Here is a 17,619-nt window from a genome sequence, read left to right on the forward strand (position 1 = left end):
CCTTGCAAGGAGGTGTAAGTTTATTAGGGTCTCAGATGTGGTCTCATTTCTATTGCCCCTCTCTAGACCATCCAACAGGGACTCTAAAAAGCTGTGTCAGTTCATGGTCATAGCTTGACTTGGCCTGCAAGACGCTGCTCAGGTTATTTCATTCCAGCTTCCTTCACTGCAATGAATTCCTCCTCCTGGTTTACTCTGCCCTAATTGAGGGCAGAACGAAGCCTGGCATGTGCACACAGCCAGGCTTTCTTTGTCATTCTCAGTGGCTCCTCTTTGAGCCGTCTTCTTTTTCTTGAAGCAAAGTATTTCGGGGCTGAAGGCAGCAGCAGTGATTGCCCACGGTCAGTGGGAGCCCAGCTCTCAGCCCGGCTTTCTAATTTGGCAAGTGGCCTTTGCGTAGATCTCAAGTGTTTTACAGAGGTGGGTCAACAGCATTGCTGCTATTTCAAAACTGGGGCAACAGAAGCTCAGAGCTTGTTTTGCCTGCAATTACAGAGCCTGGGGGTTAGAGGACGTGGTAAGGGAGCTTTGCACTCCGGCTTTCCAAAACCACGCAGAGAGGAGTAGAAAATTATGTCCTCCTCCTATGTAACTGTATTGCTTAAGTTAGGATTAGTCAGAAGTATTATTGCTTTCAGTTAAAGTCCGCAGGGCCAGGGGGTTAGCCAAAAAAAAAAAAATAAAAAAAGAGAGAGAGAGAGAGAAGAGGTGCATTTTAAGGCCACGAAACTTAGCGATGCTTACGAAGCACTGAACGTGCGGAGAAAAGTCCTCAGGAAGCTGCCGAGCCCTGCCAGCACACCAGGAACTCTCCCGTCCCCTGCGCGGAGTTCCAAAGCCACCGCGGGAGTTCGGCAGGGGGGTGCGTGGCCCCCGGGCCGGGCAGACCCCCGGGGCCGGGCAGACCCCGCTCCGGCCGCCGCTCGGCGGGGCTGCATGGAGCGATCGGCGGCGCGGCAGCCCCGGCGCCGCGCGGCACCCGGGGGGCGAAGTTCCCGTTCCCGCGGCTGAGCCGCCGCGGTCACTTCCTGCGGGGGGCGGCCCCGGCCGCGGGCGCGGAGCGGGGCGGGGCGCGGAGCGGAGCGGCGCCCGGGGCGGCGCGGGGCCGGCGGGCGCTCGGCGGGCCCTGGCCGCGGGGCGCTGCGCTGCGCCCCCAGCCGCGGCGGAGGATGCGGCGGAGCCGGGCGCCGCGGCTAGCGCTGGCCGCCGGCCTCGGCTCGTTCCTGCTGGTCGTCTTCTACTTCCAGAGCAGCCTCAGCCCAGGTGGGTCCGCCGCGGCTCGGCGGGACGGGCGGCGGGGGCGGACGGGCGGCGGGGGCGGGCGGGCGGGGCCGGGGTGCCGGGCACTGCGGGCAGCCCCTTGCCGGCTCCCGAAGTCCCTGGGGAGGCGGCGGGGGCCGGGGGAGTTTAAGTCGGGGCCGGCGGCGGCACATGGCTCGGCTGGGCGCGCTGAACTTCGCCGCGCCGTTCGCCGGCGGTGCGCGGCCGCCGTGCCGGGAGCCTCCCGTCTGGGGCTCGGGAGCCGGCCGGCGCCGGGGGACCGTCCCGCTCGGCCTCCCCAGCGCGAAGCCGCGTCCTGCTCGGTGCCCGCGCCGGGGCTGGGTCGGGCGAGGGGACCCGCTCCGCTCCACCGGTGCCCGCTGCACGCCCGCGGCCGCTGCGGTTCTGGGGAGCCTGGTCGAGTTGCTCAAGGGGCTGTTTCGCTGCGTGCCTTTAGAAGTACCTTCCACGTCGGGAAACAATTCAGAACTAAAATATAAACAGTTTTGTACCGCAGGGTTTTTTTTTATTTCCCTGCCTGCTTTCTGTTCTTTGGGGGAAACCAGCTCCTCTTCCCTAAGAGACTTCCCTGGGTCATTCCTGTGGCTGTAACAATGTACTAATGTTTTCTCATTACAGCAGCAATCCATCAATGGGGCCTTCAAAGTTATATCTTAAAACGGGAAAGGCTGATTTGACTGAAATGTTAGTGGAGTTTTATCAGCGTGAACTAAATGAAATGCGATTTTTCCTTTTATAGGGGCTGCTCTATCTCTTTAATGTGTTTTTTCCTAAAAATAAAAAAAAGGCTTAACTTGTTGGCTGACTAAGAGTGAAAAGGAGTTAGGTTTCGGCAAGCATTTGTTATTTCTAGAGGAGCACGTGAAGTTTGTCAAATGAATTCAGTAATCCCAGAAGACCACAATCAGTAGTGTATTCTGTAGTAACTTCTTTTTTTTTTTTTTTTTTTAAGAAACTATATATGCATCTTATTTTAGTAATGGGACTGTTCAGTAAAACATGCAGCGCTGAATGGACGCTGATCTCCAGGGCTCCTGAGAGAGACGATTGCGTTTAACATTGCATTTACTTTCTAGTATTTGACTGGAAAATGCGGCTCTTTCCAGGGCTCTGGCTTTCAAAGAGAGACTCTTGCGTGTCTGAGTCAGCAGAACTTTCTGTGCTTACTTGACTTTAATCCCTTGTGTGATCTCAACAGTTTCACACAGAGTTCCCGTCAGGTCAGAGCAAACCAGGTGGCAGTAGTGGTGATGGCATCTCACAAGGGATTTGGGGGATTCTGGGTCTGGAAGGCTCTGTTGAGAGGTGCTGGCCAGCTGAGGGTTTGGGAAATGCAACACCCTTAATAGGCTGCAAATCGGTTTCCTTTGTATGGGACACCTGGGATTTATGAAAGGTCCTGCAGATGGTGGTAGGTCTGGGTGGGATTGGGATCCTCAGCTGGTGGAAACCCAGTGGCGTTTGTCACTCAGTGGAAGCCTGTTTGCGAGGGCGGTGAACACCCTCTGCAGACTTGCCCAGTAAGGTTCACAGAAGAGGTGAATTAGAGTGATAATTATGTTGTCGAAAATATGGTTATCTTCTAGCTACACAGTTGTCTCCCTGGGTCCATCCTTTGTTTTTGTGCCATTTATTTCCCTTATTATTTTTCAGTTCGCATTTTTCCCTTTCCTCTTTAGTTCTGTGAAAAACTCACACTCGCAGAGGAAAGGTCATTACCATATACAGAAAAGGAGCAAGCTAAAAATTGCCCTTTTTTTATCCCAAAGGAAAGCAAACTGAGGCCAATTACATGAATTTTAGAAGTTACAATAATAGGCAAACAATTTGCAGACAAAAATGTCATCTTTAAAGTGATGGTTGCCTTGAGGTTATTTGGAGTTGCAATTGTCTGGTGTCATTTGGTTTCTATATAATAATGAAGAAAACTGCTAGAAAAAGCATCAGTGCTATGAGTTTTCCCTGGAGCAGTCTGCTCCTTTTCTGCATCTTTAGCAGGATACAGCAGGTTGCCTTTCCTGGGCCACCCACAGTCCATTACGTGTAGCGTGCTGAATAATCCTTGCTAATAGCTCATAGAGACCAAACCACCCGGCGACCAGGGCAAGGAATGCAACATGAAGATGTTGACAGAAGAAAGGTGATATAACCAGAAACCTTTAAGTTTGAGAGTGTTAAGGGCTTGCTCAGCTCAGGGAGCCGGAATGAGCTCCTCCATTTACGTTTTCCCACTTTTAATTCCACCTGGGCAGATGTGTGTTGGAGCGGTTTGCACTGAACTCTGTGGCTGTGCTGAAATAAGGCTTTCTTGTTCTGCCTCAGGAACACCCACACGCCAGCGTGTGCTGAAATAACTCTGCTCCTAAATGCCGCTGAGTTGGTTATTTTGGTGCTGGGCTGAATTCATTTGCACTGAAGTCAGCGGTGGAGTCCCCCGTTGTACCTCACAGAGGCAGACATGGGCTCGGGTGTGTTTGCCAAGGTGCCCAGGAGAGGTGAGAGAAGTCTCAGTGATCCCCAGGGAGAGCATCCACACGTGGGTTTGTGTGCTTGAGCGTGCGCTGACTTCATATCCCTGGTCATTCTGTGTTGGTTTTCCTTGTTGCTGGTTGTACCAGTGAGCAGATGCAGGGGCTGTAGTCCCTGTCCTGCCCTGGCCGTGGGGTGCAGCTGCACCCATGGACTGTCCCTGCTCGCTTCCAGCCAGCAATGCCCTGTCTGTCCTGTTGACCTTCAGCTGTCTCACTCCAGGCTCAGACACGTGGGCAAGGGCAGAATGTCTGCACCGCAGGAACGTCTTGAAGTGGTGCCGAGCACGCTGGCTGGTGGGGTTTACAAAGACTGCCACGGTGGGTAGTTACAGGGGTTTGGCTGGAGCAGTTATCTTTCAGCATCTCCGGGCCCTCCTGCATCTGGACTGCGGATGTGGGCAGGTGTGCTCAGCTGGGGAAACCCCATGTGATCTCAGCTGGGCACTTGGGAGTGATGTGGTCTATCGGGGGCCTTGGCTGTGCTGCTGTCAACACACAGCCGTCTAGGAGATCCTGCTGTCATCTACCTTCTGAGTTGATCTTCCTCTGCTGTTTCCTTCGGAAGCAGCATTGGCAATGGCTGTGCTGACTTCTGCACACTGTATGTTTTTTGTGTAGAGAAGGTGGGAATAAGCAGTGGGGCTCTCAGACCGATGTTTCACCTCACTCCAGTTGCAGCATGTCTAGGCTGGCACAGCGGTAACTGCTGGAGGCTGCTGGTCCTTGACTACATCAAAGCTTTGGTCACTGCTGTTCTCAGGGGAACTGCGCTGGTTTTAGCAGCAGCGGGGGACGTGGGGATGACTGTGCTAGTACAGATGTAGGGTAAAGGAGAACATCTGAAGGAGGTAGACGAAGGTGAGTGGCAGGTGGTAGGGCCCTGCGTTCACCTGCATCTGCAATTTCAGCAGACCTTAATTAAAAGTGCTGTGAGGCCAACACAATGGTAGGTCTTTGGGGGAAACTGCATAGGCAAACTGTACTCTGGCAGTTTTCAGGCCGCTAGTGAGGGACCAGAGGATGTGTGCATGAACTTTCAGTCTCCTAAGCAGTTAATAAGCAGCTCTTCCATCCCAAAAGAACCTGTTTCGTAATAAGAGCCAATTGGGTGCTACACAAAGCATTTTACATAACCTTCCCCGCCTCAAGGCTTCTATCTCTTTCTATCTCTGACCGGTGTTGTTTGAGGAAAAATTCCCTTTGCAGTCTCAGAAGTGTTTGGAGGAAGAGGCACCTTTGGAAGCCTGAGGCAAGGAGGGAGGGTGAGGTCATTCTATCTCATTCCAATAGACCCTTGCGTAAGAGCCAGGCTATTCTGTTCTTGCCCCATCCTTCCTGTGTCCAGTCCAGTGACTTGTGCGTGCTGGAGGTGACGGGAGACACACACACACAAACGAACGCCAGGGACGGATGGCACAAAAGCAGACCTTGCACAGAGACAGCCTGCGGGATGGGGAGTGCTCCGCTTCCTGTTGTTTCTAGTTTGTTCCAGCACTGAATCACCTTGTCCAGTAAGAAAGATGGAAAAAAACCTCAATCTCAAAATGCTGCTTTATTTCTGCTCTGGTTCTGTCCGACTGCAGCATCCAGCTGTTGCTTCCTGCGTCTTTTTAGCAGCACTTGCTTAACGCTGGCTTCTGCACTCCCTGTGTTCTGTCACAACTTGCTGTCAGCCTGGGTTGTTGGACTTCCATGGGCTTTGCAGGCTGGGTGTCCTCAGCCTTCGATCTGACTCTCTCACAATGAGAGATACCAGAACCAGGACCGTAGTAGGGCCGAGGTTGTGATACTGCTCCAGAAAGGTTGCGGGCAGGGAAGCAGCAAGATCCCTCTCTCCATTCTTACCTGCTCCTGTATAGACCAGTTGGTTCTCCTCTGGGCAGTGATAGAGCAAAGCCCCCTCCAGCCCCTCCTGGAGTGGAAGTACCACTTCTCCAGCCTGAGAGGAGGAGGAATGGGGTGTTGCAGGAGGATGAGCAGCAATGCCAGGAGCTGCCACACCACCACACATCAGAGGCAGGGAACTGCCTCATCATTGTGGTGCGGTTAGCAGCCTCCTGATGTGCCAAGGTGGATATGGAATGTACCCATTGCCCCCGTGCTCTGCCAGCTTCGGGATGGTTTCTGTTGCCCAGCCCAGCATCTCCCAGCACCAGCAGGTCCTGGAGAAGCTCTTGCTTCTGAGAGTTGCAAATCTGGCCTTTCAACTTTCCTGAGCTATGCATCCAAAGTCTGTGGTGGTTTGTGTGAACTCCCAGTCAGTGTCATCCTTGTGCCTAAAGATTTGTCCCTTTGGGGGGGACAGAAGTTATAGTAGAGATTATAGAGTGACAGAGATTATAGAGTTTATAAGCAATTTGACTGAGATCCCAACAGAGCTATAGTCTCTGAACCTAAAGGTGCACCTACATCTTGCCCAAATGGAGATACTTACACACTTAGATACTAGCAGACCCTTACAAGCCAGGATTTGTTTCCAGAACAGGAAAGAACCTATTTTAGACCTCAGTTCCTCCCCATTGTTTAAATGTATTTTCAGGCTGAAATTCAGGAGCTGCCTTGGGACATGAGTGTGGTTCAGCCAGCGAAGCTTTCCTGAGACTGGGTCATGTTTGCAGCTGGCTGACACATGTCCTCAGCATTCCAGATAGCGAGGGCTATGCTGCCTTCACCCTGGCTAATGCTGCAGGCACAGGCAGGGATGTGAAATCTAAGATGCCCTCTGAGATGGTGTTGGTTTTTCTGTTTTGTTTTGTTCGCTTTTGTCATAGGGCGGTTTTTGCCCAGCCTCAGATTCTCAGTCACAGTCCTGTGACACCCAGGATACAGCCGCTGCCCTTCAAGGAGCCAGTTCTCAAAGTACAGCAATGCTTGTTAGCCGAGGCACTGGGCAGTGTGTGCTAGAAAGCCCTCAGATCTGCCATGTCTGAAGAAGACGTGAAATGCTGTAGTCATGACCTGTTGTGGTAAAAAAAATCTGTCCAGTCCAGTGCTAAGAGCAGGGCAGTAATAAAGCCCATCTGCTCCCAAGGGCCAGGCTTTTCATGAGGAATGCTTTCTTTAGTCCTTCTTGGCTTTCTACGGTTTCCTGATAATCTCTGATACGTGCGTGCGAGAGGTTTAGGAGGGGGCTTAGCACACTGGGAGTTAACTCTGTGCCTGCAGGAGAGATGCACGTCTAGGTGGCTCTGCCAGGTGCATCTAGCCTTCGCTGGCCCCGTGTCCCTCTGGCATCCCACCCGGCTGCTCCTCTCCAGCAGCACACTGCAGCACCTGCGCTTTCTGCTTTGTTCCCACTCCCCAAACCCCAACACTCCTATTTATCCCGCAAAAAGGACTCCACAAAACATCTTCTGAGAGCAGCAGGATCTTTGCTTGTGTTTGTGCAGGAAGGACCTTCTGGTGATCATCAGTCAGGTCTGAGGCAGGGAGACGAATGCTCAGGCAGTGGCCAGGACACTCCTGGGTGTGCTGGGGTTTATGACGTGCTGCATTTTCTTTCTTGGTCCTTGCTTCCTGCAAGCATCTGAACGGAGAGCATGACAAACCCTCCATCTTAATCCCAGTGCAAACACAGCTGTCTTTCCCAGGACTTGCTATCAGAAGCCAAGAAACTACAAAGGCATTAGGTGCTTAAATCCGTTACTCCCCCTCGGAGCTGAGTACCCAAAGAAGAGCTTAACTCCCCAGGTACCTCCATGGGGCCAAGGAGGGGATGTTTCACTTTGAGGCTTTGAGGCACAGCTGGGCAAAAGCCCCAAACTCTCCTTGTTAAAAGGCAGTTAAAGACTATTAGCAGTCAGACAGGGAGGGAACATCTCACCGAGTAGCTCTGGTGGACTGAAGGGCCTTGGATGGACATCACCGTGTTTCCTGCCTTCAGTGCACAGCTTGCACTGGTGCTGGGAACAGAACAGGGATAAATGGAGCTATCCTAGAGCTGGGGGTATTCCCCTGCCACCAGTAAAATCATTCATGGGTAGAGGGAAGTGACTGGTGTCAGTGGAGAGTTAAAGCCTTATATTCCCAACCTCTGCTGTCCAGTTCAGACCAGTCTGCTCTCTCCCATCCATGTACCTGCACCTGCGGAGCTTGCAGTGCTGTAAACTGGGACACCCTGGCTCTGTCTCCTGTCTGGATCTGCAGCTTTGGGACAGGTCTATATTCAGCTACAAGCCCTCTGCTATTTCCCCCCTGTTTCACATGGATCTTTTAATTTTCCCCCTTCTTCAAATACAAGTGCCCCCTTGGCAGTAAAATCCTTCCAGCAGGGCTGGGTGATGGGAGGTGTTGCTAAATGCGTGCTGCGGCTGGCCTATGTGGATGTCCCCCTTCCCTGATGCTCATCTCCAGATGCCGGGGTCCTTGCTTCATGGCTGGCTGTTGTGGTTTATTCTAGTTAGCCCAGTTTTTGCTCTGTTGCAGGTTTGCACCCCACGTAATTCCGGTAAATTATCCAGTAAAATCAGTTGTAGAGCTCTGATAAATAGGGTTCAATCCCCAAATGTCTCCTTTGCAGCCTGGACTTGCTCTGTTCTCCGTTTCCCAGTTGCCTGTGGCTTCCACTGGGAAGCCAAGATCTTAGTCTAAGTCAAAGCCCTACGTGGGCAAAGGTGGGAAGAAAGAGTTGCTCTGTACCCCCAGGAGCTGCGTGGCTGCTGCTCAGATAAACTCTTTCTGCATATCCTTCACAGGAGATCACCCAGTGTAGGAGGTAGCACCGGGACGTGTGGTTTGAGTTTGTTTCTCATATAGTTTTAATGAGCCGGGGAGCAAAGGCTTTGTTTGTCATGTTGGAAGGAGAACGTGATGCTTCAAGGGAGCACGCAGCATGCATGAGAACAGGGAAGGGAAGGGGAGCCAAAGGACACAGTGTAAAAGTGGCTCTGTGTGACTTGGGTCCTGTGCAAGAAGCTATACTCTACTGTCAGGAGATGCAGTGTACTGGCTGGGTAGCAAACGGGGGCTGCAGCAGCACCAGTAAGGCTCTGGGACATCTACAGACTTCGTAGGAGGCAGCACGGTTCGTTTCAGCAGCCACCAGTGCCTGTTCCCCTCTGCATGGAGCCAAGCAAGCCAAGGAAACCTAGTAGCTGGAGGAACCTGCTGTGGCTAATAGCCTCAGCTGTAATCCTACCATGTAACAGTCCTGAAATTTCTGTTGCCTTCTCCCTGGGCTGAATCTGGCAGAGTACAGCATTGCCCTGAAGTGTGCTTCTAGGCTGAACCTGGAGACAGGACAGCAGTTGCAAAAAAGCAAACACACTATGCACTGTCCCATGCACACACGCTCCCCTGCCGCTGGCAAATGTCTCTGTCAGCCCCAGGCATCGCTGTGGCTCGCCTCAGGCAGCTGCCTAAAAAACGTCCTTTCTGTATGAAGAGCGGGTGAACGGCTGTGCAAGAGCACTGTGTGGGATCTGGACCCCAGCCATGCCGTCGGAGATCTACCTTGAACCTGGTGCTGTCCTGCTGACCCACCCAGCCCAGCAGGACTGGTGGATGTGGGGACATCTCTGCTGGCTTGTAGTGGACAGGTTAATGTGAGGGAAGCTAAAATCTCCCCCAGCATTTCTTTTGAATGCCATCAAGCAGGTTTCATTTTTCCCAGGCCCTTTGTGGCAGCCCTTACTGGGGTGGCTGGGGTGAATATGCTTTCTGAAGATCCTTGCATTGTAACCCTTTCCAGCTCCCACCTTTTGCAGGCTCAGAGGTGAAGGTCTGCCTGAATTTTGTTTCTAGGCAGACCAGATCCTTGCCTCGGAGAAGGAATTCAAAATCTGTGCAACCTGTTAGCTTGCTGGGGTGGTCCTGAGCAGGTTTAGCTCAGGTCCAGCCCTGAGCCAGCCAGTGGGGAGTTCCTGCAGCCTGGCAGAGGAACAGGCGCGCTGGCCTGCCTGCTCCTGTTTTCCCCATAGTGCCCCGTAGCTCTTAATATTTGGATGAGCTTTGATTAGATAAACAGGTGTCAATTTATGGCAGGCAGACTGATGGGAATTTGGCTAGGAAGAGCTGGGAGTTGGTCTTTCCTGGGAGAAGAAAGCTGGTTAGTACTGCAGCAGCTCTGTCACCCTTGGGTTTGGCAGCTGCGTCTGTAGCCAAGGTGGTTCATCACCTTCTACCTGTGCAGGAAGGCCTGGCCACATAACCCACATCCTTTGGCAGCTCTATGCCGAGTTGAAAATCACTATTTGCTATTAAGAATGGTTGAGAACTGCGTTTTGAGGCTGTGGGTGCATGTGGATTCAGTGTCTGCCTACTTTGGCTGCCTCCGTTGCACACACCGCCTCGTGCAGTCTCTCCGGTCCTTCCCCATGCCACGGTGAGAGCTTCCTGACCTCCAGCCAGGCTCCCCGAGCCCCAGCCATCCCCAGCCCTGAGGAAAGTCCAGCCTGGCTCCTGCAAGCTGCGTTTGCCTCCCTCTCTGGTGGCATGTCCTGGTTTCCTTCTGCCTTATCAATGATCCTCCCTAATGCACTGGAGCAATGAAAGGCAAATGCATTCAGTGTTGCCAGCGGTGCTGCTCTGCCTCGTGGCTGTCACTGAACCGTCGTGGTGGTCTGTCACATTGCAAAGCTGTTTCCACAGCTGGGAGATGCTGCAGATCACACTGCCCTGGATCCAAATCTGCTGTCGTGCTGGGATGAGTCTGTTACGTGGCCGTGGAAGCAAACCGCGGCTGAGTGGGGGTGCTGAGACCTGCTGTGCTGCAGAAGCACCCAATGCTGGCGAGACCCAGGTTTTTCATAATGGGACTGAATTTTCACAGACTCCCTCAGAGCATTATCCAGCTGGACCTGAAGCTGCTTTCTCCCCCAAAAGTCTTTTCTGAAGGTGGCACTGTCTCTGCAGCAGCTTAGGTGGCAGATTGGCAAGCCTCTGGCCTGGGCACAGCAGATGGGCAGGTGCTGGCAACTCAGCCCATGGTACATGTGCGTGGAGGTGTGCCACTGAATGTTTTGGACCTTCACTCATGGCATGGCCCATGGGTCCCTTCCCATCGCCTTGTCACCTGTGGTGTGGAGGGACGCTGAGGTCACGATTTGTGGCCTCTTGTCATAACAGTGCTCACAGCTTATTCTTCTCCATGTAAATGTCACTTGATTAATGGCCCTCCATCTCCTGGCCGCTCTCCCAGCCTTTCGGGGAGGAAGCAGCAGCAGCCAGCGGGTTTGAGCCGTCCCTCGGAGTGGTCTCTCTGGGAGCACTGCTCTCCCTGTGGATTTGCAGCCTCACCACTAACCTGAAACCTGACCCAAGCCTGCGTTCTGGCCAGATGTTGCTTCACTGACCTTGCAGGAAGGTGGGCAATGTTGACATGAGGTTCAAAGGTGATGTTTGTTTGGAGCCGTCGGCTGTGGGTGTCTCTGCGGCTGGCTCCCCGGCTCCAGAGGGCTTTCTTCAAGGCCAGGGACCTGGGAAATTAGCACAAATTACTTGGAGGTCAGAAGCTCCTCAGAAATTCCCCGTTCTTGTTGTTGATGCCATGCAAACGTGCAGATCTGCTCCCCTGGGGCATCTGCGCCATCGTGTTTCTCTATGGCACGAGAAGGTGGTGAGTTCGCTCCTGCACGCATCTGCAGAGCCAGGCTGTTCCTTTTGGCCAGGGTGCAGAGCTAGCATATTCACAGCTGGGTCTTTTCCAAGTTTACTCCTGGCAGTATCAGAGAGGTTGATTTCCCTTTAGCTTAATAGGATCAGCAGATGCAGGCGCCGAGACTCAAACAAGGCTGGCTTGACACTGGTGTTTTGCTTTAGTTGTCCACAAACGGCCGCCGCTGGGCGGGTGTAGGTGCAAGATTCCCAGTTCCCTTCTTCCCAAGTTTCCATTAGACCTTACGCATTCCCTGTGAAAAGGAAAGAGATGTTTTCAGAGTACCTGCTGCTAACAGCCATTCTCGGGGTTTGAGCAGCAACAGGGAGGCAAATCCAAAACCACTCAGACACGTTGCTACCAATGACGTTGGATCGGTTGTGTCTCAGTGCTGCAACAACACTGAAGATGTTTGCATCTTAAACGTGCTGGCTGGGGAGATAGGGCTCTTTGGTGGCCTCAGGCAATGCCCACTACTAAAGCAGCAGAAGCAGGCACAAGCAGCTGTGTGATGAGATGTGCTGGAGATGGTTCTTCCTAGTCTCCAGCAGGGTGTAATTAGCTCCTGTCCTCCTCTGTGAGCTCATGCATCTCTTCAAAGCATTGTAAAGCCCTTTGCTCTGTGTCTCGTGGCAGTGAGTCTCACAGGTTTATGACCTGCTGTCATTTAGAAAGGCAGGACACAGACCCTCAGCTGTCTCCACTGAGAGCAGAGGGGCAAGAGCCCTGAAGCAAAGCCGGGGAGGGAGCAGCTGTGTGCAAGGTGGTGCACGGGAAGGGTTTGCTGAGTGTGCATTTTTTCCAAGATCTGCTTGTTGAGGCTTTCATCAATTCCAGATGCGCAGAGCTGACGAGATGGCTTGAAACGTATTCAGCAGGCAAGTTGTTGAGCCATACGTTGTGAGAGACATCTTTTTCTTGTATGTGTGCACGTGGCATATGTGCAGAGGGCACAAACAGCATCTGCCTGAACCAGACCTGTGTGTGGGCAGGTTTTGAGCAAGTCCAGCCTGATCCCCTGGCACCCTGGCATGCCGTGGCCTCAGCAGCTGAGCAGAAGGTGGCAGGCTGCTGCAGATGGGCTCTTGGCTTGGTTAGACCCAGGCTGCTGTCTGAGCCCAAGAGCCTTCTGCAGCTGCAGCTTGCCTGAGCCTGCCCGTGATGGGAGCCTGCGGGGGTGCGGACACCCCGGCACTGTGCGGTGGGCAGGGGGCGGGTGGGTCTCTGGGGCAGCCTCGCCAGTGGAAAATCAGCCCCTGTGCATCCCGGCAGGGATCTCTGCCTTGGCACTGCCAGCGCAAGCCCTTCTGCTGCAATTCCTGTCGAGCAGCAGACTGGAAAAGAGGAGTTTATTGACAAGGAATGGAAATGCTGGCAGTTCAGGCTTGCGTTATATATGCAACCAGCCAGCTGGGGCCAGGAGAGCGACAGGCGTAATGGGGAAGAGAAATTGCTCTTGGAAAGCTTCTAACTTGCTTTGTAGGAGGAATTAACCATTTGAAAACAGAAGGGTGCATGGTGCTTATGCACAGATATTTTATTTGCTCACAGAGGCTGTATTCCTGCTGGATACTGTTAATTTTCTGTCTCCTATAAAGATCTTCGTCACAATCCTTGTGTCAGCAAAGAGTTAGGCACATTGCCACAGAGAACTACATCCCCCTACCTCAAATGCCTGTGATCCTTCTGTTAAACCTTCCTGACATCTGTCTCAGGCTGGTACCAGGTGACCAGAGCCTCCTGCCACCGAGCAGACATGAGAACCACTGAATGGGACAGAGTGTCCAGACCAGCTGCTGTTGGCTCTGTTCCTGCTCTGATCCCCACAGATGATGCTGTGGCATTTGGCAGGTGACTTGAAGCAGCTGGATTCTTTCTTTCCTTTTCTGGATGATTTATTGTGAGCTAATCCTATAGCAGTCACCCTTTTCCATCACTTGATTAGAGTTCTCCTGGCTGATCTTTGACTCAGGTTGACTAAATTGGAGTAAGAAAGCCTTCTTTCAAAAACAGAGCCCAAGCGATCCCTGTCTCTGGTGAGGAGGGAGCCACGCAGCCAACAGCTGTGCCAGCCCCTGTGCCTGGGTATGGCTGGTGAGACTGTGATGGTCCAACAAGTGCCATTAGTGAGTAATGAAGAGAAATTACCTTCAGAAACATAAAGTAAGCTGTGTGAGAAAGCAGGAGTCAAAAGAGAAAAGAGCTTTCATGAGGCTTTCTAGAAAACAAGGAGCTTCCTTATGTAATTTTAATGTCTTCCTAATGGCAATAACTTCTTCCTAAGTAAACCTCCCAGCATCTTGAGCATCAAGAGTAATGCCTAAGTGGTTTTACAGCGTGTCCAGCAGCCAGATCTCTGAATCACAGTCATTTCTGGAAAGAGCAACTGCCAGTCCCTGCGCTGGCTTGGGTATGGCCAGCACTCCCCAAACAGGAGTCATCTGGCTGAAGCCTGGACAGACCAGGGATTTCAGGCTTCAGGAGTCTCCTGCAGGCAGCTGTTAAAGGCTGGGTAGTCTCCTGTTAGGGAGGGAAAGGGGCAAAAAACTAAAGACAGAAAGATAATTATTTATTCTCCTGCCCAGTGCGTGTGACATGCAGTAGAAATCTAAACTAGTGCAGGATGTTCAGACCCAGTCTCACATCAGGAGTTTAATGTTCAGTTTGTAGAAGCTTAAAAAAATACATATGTCTGACGACACCCCCTCAAACCTCCCAGCCGCCTTTGTGGCTGCTCTCTGAGCGGTTGTGTACAGCATACGGAAGACAGAGTTGGCCGCAAACCCATCAATGCTAAATCGTCTCGCAGCTCCAGTGTTAACTGCAGAATGCTGAGCTGGCACTGCAAACACGACGCTCTGTGGGCTGGGTTTGTCATCCAGGCACGAGAAGCAAAATGCACACACAAGTCCATTGTCTCTCTTGACACAAGTGCTCCAGCAGCCTGACGGGAAGCGCCTGCCGCCAGGCACGGGGGGGCTGCGCTGGTTTTGCAGTGTCGGGGAGCACTTGCACGCTTGGGAGGGTGAAAAGTCAGCACCGTGCCTTCCAGTTCCTGCTAAATCTGTAAGAGGATTAGCAGAAATGGACAGCAGAGATTACGTTGTCAGCAGTGCTTGCCATGTTTCTTTGGAGCACTTTCAGCAGAGATTCCTCTTTTTTAGTGGTTTGGAGAAAAATCCAGTCCAGATAGCTCTGAATATTGGACTGCTGCCCCCCTCCCGCCCCACGTCCCGCATGGTGTTGAACGAAGCACGTGAGCCGTGGTGTGGCAGTGGCTGATGTCGCCCAGCATCCTGTTTTGAGCCGTGGCCTGTGCCAAAGGCACAGCAGAACCTGAGCAGTGAGAATGAAGGAGCTGCCCGTTGGAGAGGTATTTTCTGCATCCTTTCAGTGGAGGACGGGATGGTGATGTGACATTGGTCTTACTGTCGTCACATTTCTGTAGCAGTGGCAGTGCCAGCCCCACGTGTGACCTGTCAGAAGGCCCTCTTCAGGTGCGACTCTTGGTTAGGATCTTGGTCAGGATATGAAGAGAAGACACTGAGGAGTCGGTGACGAGGGGGACGGTCAGCAGGAGCCTGCGGTTGGGAAGGGGGTCAGGTCAGCTGCAAGGCTGCTGCCTCCATCTCGCCAGCCGTTCAGGAGGTGCCTGTGTTGTTCCTTGGCACAGTGGCATTGCCTGTCCTACAAAGGTTGCCACAGCATTTGAGAGGCTGGGCTGAGGCATTTTCCTATGAAAGTCAATGTGTCTGTGTTGAGCTAGATCCGGATGGAGAAACCCGAAGTCTGGTGGCACTTGGTGCCAGTGGCACACGTTTGCTGTCTGCAGTTTTACTGCATCTGTCATGAGCCGTTGAGCATGGAAGTGTTTATGGGTAGGTGACATGTCATGAACAAGGGGCATTGCAACCCTGCACCGAGGAAGCAGGGAGCATCCGTCTGCCTTCTGCCAGCAGGTGGGAAACCGTGTGTGTGCGTTTAATGCACCTGGGCTCCCCGTGCACCTGTCTGTCCCCAGGGTTCTGGGGGGGCCTGTGCTGTGAGTCATTTGCATTTTGTGGGTGGTGTAAGTGGCCCAGTATCAGAGAGGTGATGCAGCTCTGCTGCCACTCCGTCCCCCAGCGCAGCATGCCAGTGACACTGCTGTCCCCTGAGCCCTGGGCACGGGGTCCCAGACAGCAAATTGTGTACAGGCATCAGGGATCTCAAGCCCAGGTGGAAGCAGGTGTGCTTGGATTTTTGGTCCCGCTTCAGTTCCCTGAGGCCATGCATTTCCACCCCCAGACATTCACCACAACCGCTGCTGGCTCTGGCAGGCTTGGCTGTTCCCTGTCTGGCTGGAACAAGAGCACAATGTGTACTCATCCTCCTGCGTACTCATCCTCCTGCGTACTCATCCTCCTGCGTACTCATCCTCCTGCGTACTCATCCTCCTGCGTACTCATCCTCCTGCGTAGCTCTTCCCATCCATCACTTTCCATAGAGAACAGGACCTTCGTCCACACCCTGAATTAACATTTCCTGAAGGCATCACACCCCCTTGTCCCTCTCTCTCACCCATGGACAGCTGCCTTCCAGCCAGCAGGGCACATCCCGAGACGAATGAATGATTTTTCCTGTTAAAGGTGGTGTGGTCCGTCGAATTATCCCATATAGAACAGTGACTCATTGTACCCTCTTTCGAGTGTGTCTCTTGGCTAGAGGGAGACTGTCGTCAGTGCCAGGGAGCCTGGTTGCTGTTACCACCCAGTTGTACCACACAGCCCTGGGACTCTGGAGAAGCTGCAAGGTGGTGATTGCTGCAAACGAGGGTATTATTTTTAGAGGGTGACACCTCCTTTCATCCCTTTCCCAGAGGAAGTCATCTTGGACATCTTGCCCATGAACACCTTGTAATGGCATGCTCAGGGGATCCCCAATACCTTCAGATCTCTGTGTGTAGGAACTGTGTGCTTTGGGGCTGGAAATTCTGCAGAAGGGTTTGTCCCGGGCAGTAGTAGCTGTGGCGTGTGTGCATTTGATAGAAGGAGGTTGGAAAACACTCCTTTCCAACTTGTCTAAGAGGTTTGTACAGCTGGGCCTCCTCAGAAGTGAGAAGTGTCACCTCAGGTCACTGCTCATGGTGGATCTTCTGAGGAATGTGGCTGGGAAGGAGGTACTGGGGGTGCTTCAGCAGCAGAAATGTGGGCTGAAAATGGCTGCTGGGGATGGGGTGCCCCAACAGCCTTCAAGAGCCATCTGTAGCTCCTTGGAGTTGGCCCTAAGTAGCTTCCCAGAAAACCAGAAGAGTCATTTGGGAAAAAGGGAGAGACTTCCAGGGGAGGGCGGTCTGCATGATAGGAACTAGTAGGACCCCTCCGTCAGCTCCACAGAAATGGGACATGTTTTAGCCAGGTACTGGAGAAGAGGGTGGACCATTGTGCAGCCTTCATCCCTCAACTTGCCCTGAAATGGTACTTTATCGTGGCAGTGAAAACATCACTTCTAGGTGGGTGACCCTGGTGCCTGCGGTGCTGCACACCACCTTCTTTCATATGCAAATATGTGGGGGTTCCTCCCTTGGAGCTGATGGGAGAAATTTGTCTTCTGCTGCTGCAGCTGATTGTGCCTGTTGTATGTGGGCAGTTCTCAGTGTAAACCTCCTCTGCATGTCCTGCCTTGCCCCACGCAGGTTTGCTTCCAAGCTGCTTTTATTTGTGGTTTTTCCCTTAGCTTTGTGGGCAACCTTCTTGCAACGCATCTCTGTTCAGCCCTCCGCAGTTTCTAAGTGCTGGGAGGTGAGGGCAGGCAGGGGGGTTAATTATTTGGTTTGGCTGTTTGAAAAGAGCTGGGGGTGGGGGTGGTGTAGAAAATGTCTACCGGTGGAAAAAAAAGCCTGAGCTAAGCTTTCAAGCATCCCTGTGCTGCTGGGACTTGGTTCTGTCTGATCCAGCCAAGTTCAAGTCACTTGGTTGGTTTAATGTCTGCTGAATGAAACAGTGTTAAGTCAGGACCACGTGAACTGCCGACTGGAGCATTCAACTTTCCCGTGGGGAGCAGTCCTGGCAGGCTGGGCTGCTGGTACCGGGGTGTCTCTGGGCACGATCCTGTACTTGGCTGATTCAGCAGCACCTCTAAACAAGGGTGTGTTGCACCACCTGAGCCAAAACTTCCAGTGATCTGTTGCTCAGCCCCAAAGTGAGCAGGTACATGTTTTCCAGCCCACCGTGT

General features: G+C 52.8%; 1 protein-coding gene across 1 annotated transcript in view; it reads left to right on the forward strand.

The window, feature by feature from the left end:
- Positions 1 to 1,077: 1,077 nt before the first annotated feature.
- Positions 1,078 to 17,619, forward strand: part of CHST13 (carbohydrate sulfotransferase 13) — a 32,205-nt gene continuing 15,663 nt past the window's right edge. The window contains exon 1 of the mRNA XM_055709950.1: positions 1,078 to 1,263. Within this exon, the coding sequence (XP_055565925.1) occupies positions 1,170 to 1,263 (94 nt within the window). The 5' untranslated portion in view covers positions 1,078 to 1,169. The remainder of the gene's footprint in view (positions 1,264 to 17,619) is intronic.

Source organism: Falco cherrug, chromosome 4 (genome assembly GCF_023634085.1).
Source record: "Falco cherrug isolate bFalChe1 chromosome 4, bFalChe1.pri, whole genome shotgun sequence".
Taxonomy (NCBI): domain Eukaryota; kingdom Metazoa; phylum Chordata; class Aves; order Falconiformes; family Falconidae; genus Falco; species Falco cherrug.